Source organism: Sabethes cyaneus, chromosome 1, assembly GCF_943734655.1.
Source record: "Sabethes cyaneus chromosome 1, idSabCyanKW18_F2, whole genome shotgun sequence".
NCBI lineage: Eukaryota > Metazoa > Arthropoda > Insecta > Diptera > Culicidae > Sabethes > Sabethes cyaneus.
Window position 1 is genome coordinate 29,325,608 of NC_071353.1, and position 20,518 is coordinate 29,346,125.

The 20,518-nt window shown below is 42.1% G+C and overlaps 1 protein-coding gene across 3 annotated transcripts in view; it reads left to right on the forward strand.

Annotated features, from left to right (window-relative positions):
- The window catches only part of LOC128732953 (sodium-coupled monocarboxylate transporter 1), a 75,933-nt gene that overhangs the window by 47,650 nt on the left and 7,765 nt on the right, over nucleotides 1-20,518 (forward strand). Inside the window, exon 1 of one of the 3 annotated variants that reach the window (XM_053826434.1) lies at nucleotides 17,499-18,170. The exons of the other annotated variants lie outside the window; for them this stretch is intronic. Coding sequence (XP_053682409.1) covers nucleotides 18,159-18,170 — 12 coding nt within the window. The 5' untranslated portion in view covers nucleotides 17,499-18,158. Of the gene's footprint in view, nucleotides 1-17,498; nucleotides 18,171-20,518 lie in introns of those variants that run through there. 3 annotated transcript variants of the gene reach the window in all.

Consider the following 20,518-nt stretch of genomic DNA (forward strand, 5'->3'; position numbering starts at 1 on the left):
CAGAAATTCCGGTCCACGAAACCATCGGCTTTCAGAGCTGATATTCGGCCCTGAGCCCCATTTAGTGGCATCATCCGCGACGTTCATCGCCGATCCGATCTTCCTCCATTCACTAACATCTGTCACAGTCAATATCTCACCAACTCGGAACCCCACATACTGATGATATCGGCGCTGGTCTGATTTAATCCATGCTAGAACGGTGTTGGAATCCGACCATAGTACACGCTTCGTCACGGGAAGAGCGTGCATGGATATTACGCTGTTAAGTAGGCGGGATCCCAGCACGGCCGCACGTAGTTCCAGTCGTGGAACAGTCTGCATTTTCAACGGCGCTACCTTCGACTTCGCAGCTACAAGTCGAACATCTGGGCCTTGCGGTGTTTCAACCCGGAAATATACTGCACAGGCATAAGCAGACCTGCTTGCGTCCACAAATACGTGAACTTGTAGGGATGAATAGGTCTTCTCAACAGCATTCACAAAATAGCATCTCGGGATCCGCAGACTATTCAACTTGGGAACAAGATTAATCCAGCTTCTCCACCTCGGCATGAGTTTTTCGTTGATCTGGTCGTCCCATCCAATACCCGCTGCCCATATGTCCTGCATCAATATTCTCCCATGAATCAGGAAAAACGAAATCAGTCCCATTGGATCGAAGAAACTCATTACGGTTCGTAAGATTTCTCTTTTGGTTGGCACGTAAGACTCTTCTAGAACATGTTTCAAATTGTCACGCAGGGAAACTGTATAGACAAAGGTATCGCTGGTGGGTATCCATTTCATGCCCAATACTGACTCGATTCGTTCATCCTTCTCTGTTCGTATATCCTTCTCGACGGTTGTAGACTCTTCTCCAACTTGAGCTGCTATATGCGGATCGTTGGACAAGAAGTTACGGATTTCGAAACCACCCTGGGCGTGAATTTTCTTAACCTCTTTGCCAATCCTCACGGCCTCCTCCGCTGTTCCAAAGCTGTCCAAGTAATCATCCACGTAGTGGTGTTGAACGATGGCTGTAACTGCTCGTGGGAAATCCGCTTCAAACTCCTTCGCATTTATGTTTTTAATGTATTGAGCGGAACTCGGCGAGCATGAAGCCCCGAAGATGGCAACATCCATGACGTAGGTCACCGGTTTTTGATCTGGACGGTCCCTGAAGAGAAAGCGCAGAAACTGACGATCTTGAATCCGTATGAAGAACCTGTGGAACATTTCCTTGATATCGCCTGTCAGAGCGAAACGATACAACCGAAAATTGCTAATAACCGATGGGAGACCTTTTAGCAAGTCGGGTCCCTTCAGTAATGCAGAGTTGAGCGAAACGCCGTCGACCGTAGCTGCTGCATCCCAAATCAGCCTCAATTTGTTCGGCTTCTTTGGGTTCAAGACAATCCCCAATGGCAAGTACCAACACTGATGCTTATCCGTAGTCGACAGTTCACTTTCCGTCGCTTTGTGAGCGTATCCTTTGGCCTCGTAGTCTCGTATCTGCTGCCGAACTCGATCGTACAGAACAGGATCTTTACTAAGACGTTTCTCCAGTGAACACATTCGTTTATAGGCCATTCCGAAGCTCTCCGGGAACTTTAACTTGTCTCTCTTCCATAGCATACCCGTTTCGTATCTTCCGTTGACTCTTCGCGTGGTGGACTCCATAATTATCCTCGCTCGTTTCTCTTCTTCGGATTCTAGTGGAGTAGAAGGGTATGTTATGCCAGTGTCGTCCAGTGTGATGTAATCCCGGACTAGCTGGTTGAGCTCTTGCTCTGGATCGGTCCATCCTCCAACATGAAACCCACAGACATACTTTGATTGCGACTCTGTCGCGCACCCGTAGATGCTCCATCCGATGCGACTTTTCGTGGCTATCGGCTCTTCCCACCTTCCTTCTCTGATTTTCAGTGGTACAGTGAGTTTCAAGTTGTCAAGACCAATCAAGAGTTTTGGTGATATTTTTGTATAACTCGGTATAGGCAAACCACGCAAATGCGGATATCTTCTTGTCATTTCGTCGTAGTCCATACTTTGTGATGGAAGCAGCAGCCCGCCAACCGTACGTGCATTTCCCAGCCTGTACTGCTTCGTGCATCCGGTACCTGAAATCTCGGTACTGATCCGTCTAGATTTTGGTTCACTGCGCTTGATATTACCGGTCCATTGTAAGTTTAGTGGCTCCAAAGTACCCGCCAAACCGAGCTGATCTGCAACCGAATCCTCTAACAAGGTTATCTGCGATCCTTCATCAACGAAAGCATAGATGTCCACTTTAGTATTCTTTCCGTATAACGTGACAGGAATGATTCTAAAAAGCGGTCCGCCTACCGTCTTTAACTGACTAAGATGACTTGTTGATACAGCTGCTTGTACGGTTGCACTTGAAGAATGTAGAAGAGGATTATGTTTCAGCCGACAATCATTGATTCCACACTCTTTCGCTGTCTTGCACGGCCATTTTCCATGGCAATTCAAACACGATCTGCACAGACCAAACTCTCGCACTGCCTTCAACCGCCCGTCGATGTTCATGGTTTTAAAATTTCCGCATTCCGACACCCGATGCCCTTCTGCTTTGCAAACCGCGCACGGTCTCTTCGGTGCTCGCCTCCCCGATAAAGTGTTAGTTACCGGTTCACGCCTCGGTGTAAATTCTGGCTCTGCGTGAGTCTGCACGAACGACCTCTCCCGATGTTTCGTTTTTTGTGGTTTCAACGATGGTAAATCATCGGCTACATTGTATGCAAGTTCAACCAAACTTGACATGAACCTCCCGAACGCAGCCAAATCCGCATTAGGTTCTTCACTTTTGACTGCCGACCAGTTGAGGCGATAGTCAACGGGTAATTTTCCCACCAAATCGTGTAACAGAGACGGGTTAGATAAGTGAGCCTGATATCCCACATTTTCCAGATGCTGTACTAAATTATCCACTGCCAGTCCGAATTCTATAATGCTCTCCAGATCGTTGGCCTTCAGTGGTGGCATTTGTCGAACTCGCTCAGTCATGGAACGAATAAGTGTTTCGGGACGTCCATACCGCATTTGCAAAGCTTTGATTACATGCGGTACCCCTGCTGGACAAAGCAACCGGCTGCGCACTGCTTCAAGAGCTGGACCCTTTAAGCAGCGTTGAAGACGGATGAGATTTTCATCGTCAGAAAAACCACAAGTTGTTGTAGAACGTTGAAAGTTGCTTATCCATATAGGCCATTCTTCCGGGTTACCGGAAAATATCGGTAGATCCTTCCCCATCACTTGTCTAGTAGCTAGCTGTCGACTCGTTGGGCCTTCCATAATGTCATTACTGTGACGCTGGGACCGTTGATCCTGATCGTTTTTATTCTCTGCGACAGGTTGTTGAACTTCACAGGCTGCACCATGTTCTTTATCACTACTATGCACTCCCGACGAAGAAATCTGTTTTGACAGCTCGCGACAATTTAAATTTATTTGTTTCTTAGGATTGTTTGGTTGAAGAGGCAATTTTTGAATTCCCTGACTAACGAGAGATTTGCATTGAACCTTTTGTTGAGGGACAGTACAGTTAGGGGGCGAGATTGCTAAAGCTTCATTTATCTTTCTTGCGGGTGGGTTTTTGTTAGTATTAAACTTATCGGGTACTACCTGTTTCTGACATGAACTGGGCCTAACTGCTGACGTGGACGTCTTTTTTGTTCCCTCTGTCTGCTGGTTTGTTTGCTCCAGCCAGTCTTTCACTTTTTCCCCAGGATCGGTGACACCAACACCGACGTTGACTCTACTGCCGTGACTGCTACTGTACTCAGAAGCCTGCCGAATAAGCTTCGCTTTCTCGTCCGCCGATTGCTTCCGAATAGCCATCTGCTGCTTTCGGTATTCTCGTTCGTCAGCCATGTTCTGCTCCAATGCCCTTTTTGCCTCTGCGATCCGTCTCGCTTCGACGGCCAGCTCCTGCTCCCGCAATTCCTCCTCTAATTTTCGTTGACGATCTTTCATTTTCTTCTCCTCTGCTAGCTCTTCTTCACGTAAACGTCGCTGTTCGTCGACGACGTTTAACTCTAGTTCCAAGCGAGCCCGTGCACTAGACGTAATGCTTTCGACAATCACTTTCCTCGACTTACGGGTGTTCTTAGTACCGGTCGAAGATTTCGCCGCCGTCTTTTTCGGGACGTCAAGAACGGCGCCGTCGGATGGTATTGGATTAGAATGACTGGGATTGTTCTTATTCTGCTCCACCACATTTATTCCATCCGTGTACAGAGGTTCGCAAGTGGGACAATACCATTCCCGATCCCGAACACTGGCACTTACGTTCACACAGGAGTAGTGATGCCACATCTGGCAAGAATCGCAAGCTACCATGTCGTCATGTTCGTCGGAGTTGTCACATAATACACAATTATATTGCACCTGCAAATCATCTCCGTTTTTCGCCATCACGTGGGAAGTGTTCGATGTAAAATTCTAAAGAATGTTAAACTGTTTTCTTTTAGCAGACCCAAATTAAACACGGTATGTGAGTAGGATCAGCTTTAGCTGTAATTTTAATCATCTTTTAGTATTAATAATTGTTTTAGGTATAAGTAACTTACAATTTTACAGTTTTTCCTTCGTAATTCTTTAGGTAATACAATTTTACAATTTTAGGTTAGATAGGTTCTGTAATAATTTTATTTAGTTTTAGTTTATAGATTTTAGTAGTTTTTAACAATAAATTTACCTACGGTAGATCCAAAAGATTTTAATATTTTCCACCTTTTACCTCTAGACTTTTAACTAATTTACTAATTTAGATTAAGTATAAAACGAGAACGGAAAATTACTTCTTGCACCGCATGAAATTGAATTTTGCTTCATCACTATCAGTGACGTTTTCTTTTCTTTCTCTTCGTTATCGACTCTCGTGAAATGAGCCCGGAATTATCGCATACTGGTTGCCGAGGGGTACTCGACGTCACAATTTTATAATTGAGAGAATATTGATATGGTTTATTTGGCACAGCTTGCATGTCGTGGGATGAAAATAACGATACACCATGCTTCAGTGTTAGTTGAAAGAATTTACAGGCCAAAAAGTTCCTCAATCTAATCGAGAAGCGAATCCAATAAAACTAACCGCTGTACTGACCACAGAGCCAAGGAGCCCAGCGGGGGCTGGTTCCAAGAACAAATTTTAAGACAAAATATTACTCTTATCTTTCTTATTTATTGTTTGCGAATACATATTTTTTCTGTTAGAACCGAATAGACGTGATTTTTTTATTCGACGTCTCACAGGGAGGTGCTGCGTCATGTCAACAAATCTAAAAATGTAAACTTCGCGAAAAGTGATTAGGTTTTTTTTGAGTGCTAATAAATTGGAGATTTCGTAATCGAATTTCAATATTTTTGCACCGATGATTTTTAAGTGTGCACTTCTGAAAAACTGCCCGTTGCCATGCCATCCCCAGGCTTCAGTCATGCTCTGAAAAAATCTTCATTCTCACCATTTACTGGCAAAGACGATTTGCTCTTTCTCTCTGTCGGATATTACCTTCTCCGACAAGCGACGAATTTTTTTTGCTGTTGCAGAGATTTCTCGCGTAACTTTTCCAAAGGACCTAAGTAACATTGAAAGACTCTCTTTGGCGTCCCTCTCTTCTGATGATTATGGTGACATAAATGCATTCCAACAAAAATTTTCCTCACGTTTAGCTAGATATTGACGCTAGCAACCGATTCATGCAAAGCTGGTGTTTTAAAGTGCATTTGCATTACCGTGGGAGGTGAAAGGCAGGCACAGAAGAGGCAGGCAGAAGAGGCACAAAGAGAATCTCTCATTGTTACTTAGGTCCTTTTGAAAAGTTACGCGAGATTTGCTCTTTGCTGCTTTGCTCTGCTTTGCCCCCGAATGAGCGTCAGTTTTGTTTAATCTTTCTTTTTCTGCCGGAGTACTTTCGAATGCATGCTCTCAAGGTCACGGAATAAATCGTTTCAGTCCATATAATTGCCTGTCCTATCTTTGGGATACGGAGCAAATAGTCTTGTGTCTGCAGTGTGCGAAGTAAAGATGACCTCTGCTTGCAGTTGTGCTCCTTCCATTTTGAGATGGTTTTGCTCGGGCAGTGACCGCCCAGATAACACAAGATCGTAATAGAAAGTTCACATTAAATCGTTTTCTTGTCAATTTTACGTTGGAATTGTATAATGATCAGAGTATGTCGAAACAAAGTGAACAATAAGTTGTTTTGCAGTCGTGCGTATCCTCATATACAACTCATGACTGTGAATTATAAAGCAGTATAGATGATTGCAATATTAATTTATATCTTAATCATATATTCAGGAGTATTAAGTTGCGTGTTATAAAAACCGCTGTATAAAATGCAAAGTAGAATTACAAATAATTATCAAAATTTTCGCACGTATATTGCCTCCACTTTGGTACTTATATGTTCTTATCTGGCGTGAAATATAACTTTTTCGTTCAGATATGATGTCGTATTTCTCAGTTGTAATCGAGATACACAAAATAAATTGTTTACTGGGCGGTGAATAGTCCTCTTTTTATACATAGTTCTGTTTTTGTTTTACAGATTAAGCAATCATAGGCTTTCTTACAGTCTTGCTGTATAAAACGCTTTGACTGTCTTAGTCCTGCAGTACATTTCCAGTTTTTCTCGAGTGTTTTGTGTTCCCATGCACGAAGTTCAGATTTACGTGCGCTTGCTGGCACACCACAAAACGGTTCTGGACCAATAATGTCAGTAGATGAACCCTGCCTAGCTAAAGTATCAGCTTTTTCGTTACTTTCCACTCATAAAAAGCAGCGGTAATCTTCTCTTACTGGTATAACACCCGCACCATGGCAACCATTGTTTGTGCCATGTTTTGCAATCTCCGGGCTGTTAGTTTTTCTCAGTGTTGTAAAACGAGCGGAAACCAAACGATGCCGACACGTACGCGAGCGAGTGTGTGAAACATAGCATCCAACACTCATTTCACTGACGCAAGCGTACAATAAACAACCGCTGATGCTGTGTGCATAGTTTCTGCTTCCGACACATTCGCGAGCACACAGCCTCGTAGCAACGTTCTGCGCAGCCCGCTCACGAAACCAACAGTTCATGAGCTGTCAAAAGTCCGCGAGCGTAAGTAGGATGTATGGCTGCAGATTTTGCTTTACTTCTTCTTTCTTTCTGCATTTTACATGCGGGGAAGAGTGCGGGTCCTCGTGAGCGTTCTGCTTGGGTTACAACGACGAGCGAGAGTGAACCCATGTAACACTTGAAACATGTTTTTGAGAAAAATGTTAAAAAAACAGCTGTATTTAAATCATAAATAAGTTTCACGGAAAACAAGATGTTATAAAAATGTATTTCTAATCCAGAATGACAAATTCAAGTTGTTTATTGGTTGCAAAGCTAAGTTTTCATCAAACATTTACAGCCGAGAGCTGATACAATATAATGGGCGCGTTCTCAGTTTCAAATTTGGCAGATTAAATTATTTTTAGGCATTTTATCAACAAGGAAACAATGCTGAGACTATATCTATCACTGTCACTCGCTAAAATGTATCAAGGTTGGTAAAACAAGTCTGAAAGGTTTGTTTTCTCATACTTTTTTTTAGACCGAAACCGAAAATTATGACTTCCGGATAATCGAGCCATTTTTCCCGGATAATCGAGCCCCCGGATAATCGAGTCCGACCTGTACTTCCATTTTTAAAGAAAAGACACTTTTTTGTCAAATCGTCTTATTTTCTTCTGCTTATACAGGTCGGACTTTATTATCCGGGTGGAAACATTTTTTTTTATAATGTTAAACACGTTTTGAGCGTAAATACATTTAAATTTTATTTTTCACCCGGATTATCGAGTCCGACCTGTATCTCTAGACATATTAGGAGTAAGAAAGACAATATTTTCATATTTTCAAAGGAAATTGCCCAGAGAATCCGAAAAGAATATTTTTTTATCAGCGGCAGTGCTGCCAAATATTTTTTAATTCAAATTAAAAACTAAATTTGCGGTTTTCTCTCAATGAGTAAAATTTAATTTTAAAAATTCCCTCAGATTTTTTTACACAATAATTGCTCATCACAACGAGGTGTTCTTTGCCGCTCCAGAATTATAGCGATTTGGAGCAAGCAAGCCCAGATTTTTCATGAATAATCAAAAGTAAAATTACTTTCAAAAGTAAAATAGCACTGACCCTTTAATTTCTTATTCGGGTCTATGAATTAGTTTTAAACTAAAAACTTCACCACAATCGTGAGGAAGGTTTTTTTTTTAAATTTTAATCTTCGTACTCCACTAAGACGCACAAAAAACTGTAGCTAATAAATTAGTTGGTTCATCAGTTTGTACCTAAAAACTTTCCCCTAATGTAGCCGCTGTAGAGCGGCTTCCAAAAACAAAACCGAAAGTTTATCATTGCAAGAGCACAATGACAAAAATGTGAGGATGAGAAAATTGCTTCTCTTTGATCATTGATCTCTTTCTTTTCACGTAGGACTAGGGGAGTGTCGTCGAGGTTGGGCCACGTTTTGGAATTCGCCCATAACTTTCGTTTCAAAATGAATTTTGGAAATCTAGACATATAGTTACAAAGGTCTAAGAATAAGGTATATTTCCGGAAAGTTTTGAACTGATTGCTTGAAAAACGAAAAAGTTATAGGCATTTCCATGAAGACAAAAAAAGTTGTCATAGTCGGGCCATGTTGTATAGGTTGGGCCAGTGCAGAAAATATAAGACATACGTATGGAAATTCTATATAGAGACATGAAAAGAGTGAATTCCGTGAATAACGGCTCATATAGGTACAAATACCCTATTTTTAATTGCATTTTTGCGAAATTTTGGCGGTTTTGTAAAATCAATATGCTACAATCGCCTTTTCTGAAGTGTACAACTACAATGAAAAAAAAACAACAAAAATCTAGGTTTTTATCGTATTAATTTTGCTTTATTTCATCACATTTTACGTGACTGATATTCTCTAGCGATTATTACGCTTTTGCGCATTATGGTGACCCAACCATGACTATTCAAGTGGCCCGACCTTTACAAATAGCACTTTTCTAATATTTCACCTTAGCCTTCCCAAACACCTTACTGGAGGGGATTTTTCTATAGTATTCGTGTGCAGCACAACATACTTCATACATTTTCAAAATTTATCTCGATAATTGCATTTCATCACGGAGCGAAAAAGCTCCAGTTTGTTTTAAACAAAATGATTGTTGTTTTAAGCCTCAATAAAATATTTTTATAACAACCTGAAAATATTATTGTTTCCAAACGAGATTCTGTTTGAATCAAGTAAATAACAGTTTTGAATTAAAAGTAAAGTATTTTCAAATTTGAAGTTAACATTGATGCACAAACAGACGAGACACTTGCGTTAATTCCATCGTCCATTCAAAAGCAACTTATTTTTCAAAAAAGCATGTTTCGCAACATGTCCACACCGCGGCGCTCGAGTGTTGCTTCGAGTTTCCAGTATAAAACCATACAAATGTAAAAAACCTATACAGTATAAAACCCTGCAAATGTAAAAAACCTATACAGTATAAAACCCTGCAAATGTTAAAAACCTACAGTATAAAACCCTGCACATGCAAGCTACTCCGCAACATGCATAACAGAGGGCACTAGTGTGCAAGCAAAATGTGTAGGACGATGGTTTTTGAAGCATTTTCTTCTATGTGTCATGTCAGTTCGTCAGTGATTGATGTAACAATAAATATTTTCATTTCAATCGTACATTTCAGTTTGAAACAAAACGAAATTTTTGTTTGTGCGTAAAACAATCATAAATATGGTTGAAACTACGTTTTTATTCTCCGTGATGAGTCATTGCTTGAAGAAAAGTTAACTGCGCCTGGCAAACTTTTTTTGTAAGATTTGGTCACTGAATTCAGTACGCCTCCACAAACGAAGAACTATTACACAAATGCATTCAGCTGATAAATAGATACCTACATTTATTTTACTTGTCATCACTACGGAACTAATTTTCTTTTTTGTTGCTGTCCAATATGTCCCACTTACCTAGTTGGCTTTCGTCTTATGCCAAGGTCAAGGCCTGTATAATGTAATTTCTCCATCTAATACGGTACATGGCAACTGGTCTCCAGTTCCGTGGGCACACAGTGCTCGCTAGATGTCGCTACATTTGGTTTTGCCACCTCGTTTGCTGTACCCTTCTTCGTATTGTTCCTTCCAATGAATACGGGACATATTCATTTGGAAGTCTAAGATCTTGATAAACCGTCCATTGAGCATTGAGTGTTGAGTCTAACAAGCCGGTCGTCGTATGTTCGAATCGCAGCTGGGCAGTACTATTAGAGTCAGTAGGATCATTGCACTAGCCTGCTTTCCTGTACTCCTGCACTAGCGTGATTGTCCTGAGGTACTTTAACAACTGGTTGCGAAGTCTGTCGAAAAAGAACGGCCAAGCCTGAAGCTTCAACCACGCGTCATTGATTTCTGGGATTTCAAAAGCAGTGCTTTATGCTCAAGTCAAAAGTTATGTTCCCGAAAATGTATCATTGTGTTCTTACAGACGCAAAAGAACGCAATGATAAATTTTCGTAAGCATATCTTTTGATTTGAGCATGAAAACTACTTTTGAAATCCCAAAAATTAATGACGCGTGTTTGAGGCTTAAAGACGGCTTTGCTTTGCTCATCTTTAAATTAGGCCACTCAGAAATTACGCCTATCTGGTCATTTTGCATTAGAAAAATTCATGGATAGAAACCCGATCAGATGACTCTCACAAGAATATTACAAAATTGTAGCTCAAGTTGATATTTCTATCAAACTTTGTTATAAATGTGATAGAAAAACTTACGACACACAAAATGTTCTACCAGGATTCTATCTCGTTCTGTTACTCTGTTTGTTACAATTTGGTTATACAGCAGGGCAGAACACTGCTTTTTGTAACTCATCTTGATATAAACTAGATCAAATTATATCATAATTTGAAATATTTGTGATACGCCTAGAGCAAATTTTGTTACAATTTTTGTTATTTTAACTACTAATGAGACCAAGTTTATAACAAAACACAAATGAGAACTCATCCTGTTATAAATTTGATATTTTCATTTGATTGGAAAGTGATGGAAGTTGATGAAGTTATTGCTGTATAAGTTTGTTCGCAATAGGCGCAATAGGCGTTCGCAATACAGCGAAAGACGGCAGAAAAGTCTAGAATTAGCCAAAAGTCGAAGAATTGTGACAAAGTTAACAACTTTTGGGTCAGTAACTGATAGGTTCAGACCAGGCAGTCCTCGCACGACAGATGTTCGAGCAGATGAAAAAATCGTTCCTTCACTAAATTTGCGTTTTTATCGAAACCATTGAAACACCTTCAGTCACTTCACGTTAGTGCATCTCTGCATCTTCTTACAGTTTTTTCAGTACATCTATTGGATCTTGGCAACATATATAAATCTGGCGCTAGCAAAGTGTTCCTGTCGAACAAGTTTTGTAAGATATTTGTTCAACTGTTTGAACCAGCACAAAATGACGATCGAAACGCACAACATACGTGGTACAGGATATATTTATTTACCTGTTATCTCTTCTGTGTCGGTTGTACACCAGTTCGTATGGCAGTTCTTTCCATGAAATTCAATTCGCCGGAATCGAATCTGCAGAGAACCGTGCATTTCGTTGTGCAAATAACTGCAACCTTCCGTCGTCGCCTAGATAGTTAACTATTTCCTCACGATAGTTCCAGTCCCAGAGAGATGTTTGTCCAACTGCAACAACCATAAATCAAAGTCGTTCTTGATCCAGTGCAGTGATATAACTTTGAATTATTTACTATCGTTGCCATTTGCTTTGGCTTCAATTTATACCGTGCAAACCGGCTTGATCCCCAAGACATCTGCAGACTGCAGCAATTTGCGCTAGACCACGGTCGTGAGATTCTTATCGGCATCTAGTTCCCATCATGGGTGACGCATCATTATCAGGATGGAACTGATTTTGACGGCCAACGCGACGTCACTTGTTGCTTAAATTCACCGCAGACATTCCAACACTTTCACCACGACACTCATTAGCGCTCTAGTGTGACAACTCTGCGTTCCAAAACAAACGGACAAAAAATCCACACATCAGATTACGCACGCCTAAACGTGATTGTAAAACTATGTCGTGAGCGACGACGCGCGCGACCAGACAGAGAAGTTTTCATTCACTGCCGTGTGCCGAGGGTAGAAAGGAGTCGTTTCAATAATGAAATTTTAATTAGTAAACTGGTGCTAAATAAATGCAAACTGACGACGGCTGCTTCCAGCGCAGCGTGAGGTATGATGCACAATTATAAACCTTTTAACAGCTTTGATTGTATAGCTAGCTGCGAACTAGAGCAACACCCTGGTCCAGGCCCAAGGCGGTCACCTCCCGTGTTGTGACCGACTTTCAAACGTTTGTTCAGTTTAGAGACAGATCTTCGCAGAAATACTTTGTCAGCTCAAAACAGAAACATTCTACCATCCCTTCGGATTTATGTCCTGATGAAACCCGAGCAAAAACAAAGTCATATGAGTTGTTCAGGAAATCTTTCGCCTCTGTTTTTGCTTATAACGATTCGGAAGCTGTTACCACTTCAGCTCATATTTATACAACAGAAGTCTACAATTGGCGGCTAAACTTCTGCTATCTCGCTGCTATGCCATTCTCAGTTTAATAATCTCTCGGGTGTTCCGCAAGGTAGCAGCTTGGGACCTGCCTGGTTGGAGTTGGTTGTAAACTGATTAACGACCTGAAGTTATATTCGGTAATCCACTCTATTTTTGATTAAAGCTGGCTTCAATCCAGGATTCCAGGAGGAGTTTGTTGATTGGCACTAGAAAAATAGTATGTAAAGGGTTTCCCCAGAATCGTCTTAAACTAACAATTAAATGTGCATGTTTTCTACATACTTATAAGCGTGGATAACGTCAATGACCTAATACGTTAAGGTGGCGAACTAATCTTCGTCTTTCTCGACCGCCTGTTTTTGCATTAAAGTTGCACGTTAGTTTGGAGATTCTCATCCTGCATCAAGTCGCTGCTGTATTGTTCTTGGGAACGCCTTTTGCTTGAAAATCAATTTGGTGCGCTTAACAACCGACATAGGATTTGTGTATTGAACATGTTCAAAAACAATTTGTGAGGCTCTTATTGAGAGACTAACTTTAACGTAATCCAGTTAATCTTCCTCCCCCTGACCGTTGTCGTTTACTAACTGTTCTGACGCTTGAACAATGTAGAAATGTTCAGCATTTCTTCACCGTCAAAAAGATGTTACAGTACTTACTTTACTTTAGTGGCAACGGTCCGTTACCGATCCTGCGCCGAACGAATTATGGTTCTCCCTGTACCGTCGGTCTTGGGCTGCCGTTCTCCAATCCTCACAAACACCAGCTGAACGTGCATCGTCTTCGACAGCACACACCCACCGTGTGCGAGGTCTGCCTCGGAGTCTACGGCCTCTTCCTGGTTCTCTGCTGAAAATAGTTTTGGCTACTCTTTCGTCGAGCATTCTGGCCACGTGTCCAGCCCACCGCAGCCTGCCACATTGCATTGCATTACCTTCACTATATCAGCCTATTTGTATACTTGGTACAGCTCGTGATTCATGCGCACTCGCCGATCAGCTTCCTTTAGCGTTCATGATTCGTGTCCGTGAAGGGCCACCGGGAGGATGAGTGTTCTGTAGAGCGCCAGTTTTGTGCGAATTTCCAAACTACGGGACTTCAGCTGGCTACGTAATCCGTAGAAGGCCCGATTCGCGGCTGCAACTCGTCGTTTCACTTCGCGGCTTACATTGTTGCCACATATCACGAGTATACCAAGGTATATAAATTCCTCCACTACTTCATATCGTTCCCCCATCTTACTCCACCACGGCACCAACACCACTTGGCCACGTTCTCTGCCAGCAACCATGACTTCGTTTTGGCGGAGTTAATGGTAAGTCCCAATCTCGTCGCTTCCCTTTTAAAAGGCCTGAAGGCCTCTTCCACTGCTCTACGGTTGATTCCGATGATATCGTCGTCATCCGCAAAACCAAGAAGCATGTGAGATTTCGTGATGACAGTTTCATTCCTTTCCTCGTTTGCCCTTCGTAATGCACCTTCCAAGGCAATGTTTAATAGCAGGTTAGAGAGTGCATCCCCTTGCTTCAGTCCATCCAACATCACGAAAGCAGCTGAGGTCTTACCCGCTATTTTAACGCATGATCCGTCCAGCGTCGCACGAATCAGCGTAACTAGTTTCGTCGGAAACCCATGTTCTAGCATTATCTGCCGCAGCTCATTTCGTTTAACTGAATCGTACGCCGCTTTAAAGTCCACAAACAGATGGTGTGTCTGCAAGTTGTACTCCCGGAACTTGTCTTCAACTGACGTAGGGTAAACATCTGATCCGTCGTGGACCGACCCTCACGAAAACCAGCTTGGCACTCGCCGACGAAGGACTCCGCTAACGGTCTCAGTCTGCAGAACAGGATACGGGAAAGCATCTTGAAGGCAGAATTGAGCAATGTAATTCTTCGATAGTTTTTGCACTCCAGTCGATGTCCCTTTTTGAAAATTGGGCAAATGAGGCCATCCAACCACTCCTCCGGCATTTGTTCTTCCTGCCAGATCCTGACAATGATCTGGTGGATTGCTTCGTACAGCCGCTCACTTCCCGCTTTTAGAAGTTCAGCCGGGATACCGTCCTTCCCAGCAGCCTTGCCGTTTTTCAGCTAACTGATTGCCTTTTTAACCTCTTCCTGTCTTGGTGGCTTCACAGCTTGACCATCGCTTACAATTCCTATCCTGTCCCCGCTGATCTCCGCATTTTCCTCTCCATTCAACAGTGTTTGGAAGTGGTCCTTCCACCTGGCTGCTACAGCCGTTTTGTCGGTAAGCAAGTTGCCAGCACTATCATTGCACATCACAGGCATGGCCAAATTCCTGCATCTCACCGTTTTATAGAAACTCCGTTTGTCGTTGCTGGCGTATCGCTCCTTTGCACCGGCGAGCACGTGCTCCTCGATGGATTCTTTTTTCCGCAGCTCTAGTCTCTCTGTACCTCTCTCTGTTTTGACGCGTTGCAGCAGTGAACATGCGGCTCCTGGCCTGGTTCTTTTCATCTATCACTCTCTAACATTCGGCAACAAACCAGCTGTTACGCTGTCTTCCACGCGTCGTGCCTACCACCGCTCTCGCTGCTGTTTCGATGGCACCATGAATGTTCCTCCACAGCCCATTTATATCTTCTCCTAGCTGCTGTTCTGCGATTCGTTGGTCAAGCTTCCTAGCGTACTCCACTGCTACGCCGTCTGCCGTTAACCGCTGGATGTTGAAACGCAGCATCCTCTCAGTTCGAGCTTTCGCCGTGTTCGGCAGCCTTGCGCGAATCTTACTCACTACGAGATAGTGGTCAGAGTCGATATTTGGTCCCCGAAAAGACCGTACGTCGATAACGTCCGAAAAGTGTCGTTCATCAATCAAGACATGATCGATCTGAGAGCTAGAGTCTCCATTTGAATGCCTCCAGGTGTGTTTCCGAATATTCAAACGTGGAAAGTAGGTGCTACAGATGGCCATTCCTCTGGCCGCGGCAAAATTTATGAGCCTCAGACCGTTATCATTGGTCGACAGATGAAGGCTATGTCTTCCAATGACTGGACGTAAGAATTACTCCCGCCCGATCTGCGCATTTGCATCTCCGATGATGATTTTCACGTCGTGTTTTGGACACTCTCCATAGGTCCTCTCAAGCCTGTCGTAAAACTCGTTCTTAGCATCATCGGATTTATCATTTGTCGGTGCGTATAAGTTGATTAGGCTATAGTTGAAGAATTGGTCCTTAATCCTCAACACGCATATACGGTTATCTACGGGCCTCCACCGGATAACTCGTTGCTTTTGTTTTCCCAACTCTACGACACCGACGCCATGTTCTGCTTTTTTACCGCCACTGTGGTATATGTGGTACTTGAAAGAAGTGCCTGCAATAGGGTCTACTGCACGAAACTCTCTTTCTCCGGAATTTGACCACCGAACGTACTGAATAGCAGCGACCTACAATCCGAGTTGATGCAGCTCTCGAGTAAGCAAGCCAGCACGTGCCGGTTCATGGAGAATTCGGACATTCCAGGTACCACTTTTCCAATCATTATCCCTTAATCGATTCCTTGTCCCTTGCCGTGTCCTATACCGATTGTTCCGTTCTGAATTTCTTTCTTCGCTGTTCGTGGTAATTGAGTTTTCGGTATACTACCCCACCGGGGTCGCGATAGCTACATCCCGCTGATGGGTCTGCCATCTTAGATATAGCTTGCGGGATACATCATTTCATATTCAGCCGTCCGTTTCGAGACAGACGCTGTGTGAGCCGCCCCTCACCTGGAGAACAGGCGCTCTAGTTTGCACCTCCTAGCTTAGCTGCTTCAGTAAGTACATGAAGCATTTCTGGGTAAGGCCATCGACCGTCATCATTTGACTTAGATCTGCGTGGAGGCGCTAGGTGGGAGCTTGAGAGAGCCAGAGCTATATTTGACGCTCCTTCCAGGTAACTCTCTCCATTTCATACCCAAATAAACAGATAGTAATCATTGGTTAATGGATGTTTGAACATGTAACTGTTCCGACCGATAATAGGTAAGAATGAAGCGCAAAGAAGGTGGGGCCACGCAAACAGTAGAATGGAAGAATTGAAAAAAATCTTGCGACGATATCATTTATAGCTATTGAGCGCTATTCCATCATCGATATTTTGCAGTGCAGAAAGTGAGAACGTAATTGGCTGATTATTACATAATTTCATATGAAATTTTGACCTTATTATTACTGAATCATTGCATTGATTCATCTTCTCGACATCTTGGTCGACCGAATTTGACAGTACCCCCATTAAGATGGACCCTTCAGTATTGTACCCCAAACAACAGTGGATGTCCATTGATTTTCTATGAAGTAATTCCCAGCCCAGTGTTTTTGACGTTTCAGATTCAGTCACAGAAAAATGGCTACGTGCCGGGGGGTTGCATTGAACATTAAGTTTAACCTAATTATCTCTCATTTTACTGTTTCCTGATTAGTTTTTGTTTACTCCATAACTAAAGTGAAACTTTTTTAAGTTTTTCACTTTCTGCTCCTTTTAAAAGGTTACTTTTTACCTGGAGGTTGTCTATCAACCCAAGAATCTCAACAGGTCAAATCGTGTTAAGCAAATGTATGCATCCAATTGATTCTAATTCATACATAAAATGTATCAAGTAATTAGGACCTTTCATGTAAGCAGCAATTTGCTCCAGCAAGTAGAAAAAATGGACTGCCACGTATTATTTATAGAGTTTAGTTGCTGTTACTATCTGCAGATGAGTACAAATGGCCCACAATATGTCATTCTGTCAGTCGTTAGCATTGTTCGGATGGTTCCGGCTGCCTACGGACGGGTGTAGCTCGGCGATAGAGCAACTCGTATTTAAACCGATTGACGCTGATGCCATCAATTTGCAACCCCTTTTTCCCGTATGACGAGCGTAAAAATAAAAAGAAGCACGTGCATTTTCCGAAGTACTCGGATATAATCGGTACCGGTGACAACAATAAAATCGCGAGCAAGCTTTCGGGAAAGTGTGGTTTAATGGTTGGTTCAGGAAAAATCGGTTTGATCGTCACCTTTGGTAGTATTTTAAAACTAATGATCAGTTTTCGACGGCTGCTAGTAGTTACGGGATGATCAGACGTAGTGAAGTGTGAAAGTCGTTTATTAAAGGGCATTTCAGTTCCTAATACTAACTGCCAGGAAGGGTGAAAAACTGCGCAGAAAGTTTTCCAACTGATCGAGCTACTGAATGAGTCGCGTCAAGTTCCTCTAGGAGAGTACGCTCGTATGCTCATTATTCAGAAGAATAGTAGCAGGACAATTACAGACAATTGAACGTAATTTTTCTCACCTCCGTCTAAGACAATCCAGCCGTCGTAGTTGTTTATTTTTGCCGGCACTTACTTTGCACATTGCGGGGTAGAAGATATTTGTCTGGAACGGAACAGGGTACGCGTCGGTGCAGTGCTGTAAGTTGTTTACCTGTGCCTATACTGGTGCCTATACTATTTTTTCGCGTGTCACCACGAATCAATTGCCGTTGAATACGACCGATGATTAGAGGATTTGAAGAAGATCAGTGATGAATACCTTTGTAAGTAGTATTCTAGAAGGAATAAGATATACTAGTATTTATCTTTTCGGAAAGTGTTCATTTTGTTCTATGATAAATATCCGTATAAATCAATTAAACAGCGGTAATGAGAATATGTTTTCCTAATATTCAGAACTATATTTAGCAAAATTCTGACTGTTTTCTTGCCACATATATGTTCGTCATACAATAATTTGTTTTCTAGAATTAGGTAATTTGGACTAATCACTTCTGTCTGAGTCGATTCTATCTCAATCCGCCATCCGTCAATCCGCCAATCCGTTAAAGTGGCCATTATTATTCATCTTTGACCAAGAGTGCACACACGATCAGCCCTTCATAATTAGATTCGCAACTCTTACTCAATAGTCAACAAATTCTTCAGAGTTATCTATCGTTCGATCCGATAGTCCCTTCCATCTACCTTATTAGTCAAGATCTTTCGAAGAAGATAGAGTGCAAAGTGGCACCCACTGTTGTTGCTAATAAATCTGGTCCCTGTGTCACACAGAGCGCTGCTGATTTGCTAAGCCATCAATCATAGACGTATTCGAAGTGCTGCTGATTATACACTTAAACGCTCCGTTGATTACCGGTCGGAAACAGCTGTTCGGGAGGTGACGCGACTGCGGGCTGCGGGCTGGGAGCTGCACCGACCAGCCCGAACGGTAGTATATTTATAGCGCCAGTTGACGGAACGAGCTCGGACGAACTGGTTTGGCTTAGCAGCCTGTCGCGTACCTACGTACCTACTACGGCACGACCGTGAAGTTTGTTCGCATAAGCGAATGAACTTCGCAGGCTGGCTCCAAAGACGCGCACAAACGCATGCATCAGCACAGCAACAGCCGACAGACGCGACGACGGTGAATCATAGTTCTGTATTCATAGTGTCGCGATAGTATGTCTAACAAGCGAGCCATTTGCTGTCAGAAAGACCGAGTGATTACGAATTTTTCCACCAGATGGTGACTGGCTGCGTCAGTCGAGTTGCGAATTAGTTAAACGTATGATCAACTTTTCGCCACCACTTAGTCCAGTCCAGACACGGATGCAGTTTCTTAAAGCCGCCGTTGTTGGCACTGGCGTTCGTGCTGACGACAACACTTTAAGCTTCGCTGACGCGTTCATGCGTCACGACAAAAAACGTGAACCTCACTAAATTACACTAGTTGACAATATTGAGTCTATTACTTTTTTAATCGAATCTATTTTGGGGAACTGATTGAATACGTAGAGGATTGTCCCCGGTTGTGCAACACCCACCGTTTTTGACGTATTTAATGAACTAGCACTACCAAGATCCTAAGGTCATATTTAAGAGAAAAAAGGTTTTTCAACAAAAACTATTTAGCTATTTATTTCTTTTTTTTTCATCAATTTCTGAGAACGAGTTTTTTGGGAAATCGAATTTTAATTTTTAAAATACTTTTTTTTTTCAGTGTAGAAATTAATTTTAATTTTTTTCAGTATTTTTTATGAAAGTTCAGAAAATTCCCTAAAAGTCACTCCAAGTTCATTTTTTTGTAGGTGCTATAATTTTCGGGTTAATTTTTTTAATAAAAGATAGAGAAAAAAAATTAAGCTCTTTTCAAAAGTTATTCTAGACAAATTTTGGAAAAACTAAGTATGCAAATTTGCTTATTTACATGAACCCTATACACACACAAAGTTTCATTGAGTTCATTGAGAGAGTCGTGCCAACCTTTGGTCGAGTTGTTATCCGTCGAGGTCGAGAAATCCATTATAGAAGCCACTACGATTGTTTGCTGATTGAGTGGAAAAATATATAGTAACCGCACCCAACCACGCAAAGATGTACCCATCAGCCGCCATTAGCGCTCGTGGAAAGCTGGATATTGTACAGTTCACTTACGTTTTTGCTGCATTTACAGCGCTATCGCTGTTTCAGAATCCGATTTTATAGATTTTTCCGCTTATTTTGGCACTAATTTATAAATCCTAAGTCGCAAACTGAGGTCTGACGCTATTTTAAATTCCAAAATGGCGGATAGTGACAAGACATTTTTGTGCGAAAACCCCACACTTTGTCCGAGGGTACTTATTATTTCATGCATCATTCAACTTTCATGCACCTCAGATTTCTCTTCACAGGATGTTAGTATTGGTCAAAACAAGTAATTTAAAGAAGGTCTTAAAATATTCTATCTAGCGTTTTCAAGGTTAAATAGGGGTCATTCTCTCTCAAGGGATCATATCCGTTACAATCGACCACCTCCGATTTCAACCAAATTGGGTATAATTGCTCATTCCGACCCCACATTAAATTTCTCGAACATTTGTACGGATTGATCGATCCCCCTTGCAGTGACGCTTCTCCATTTTTC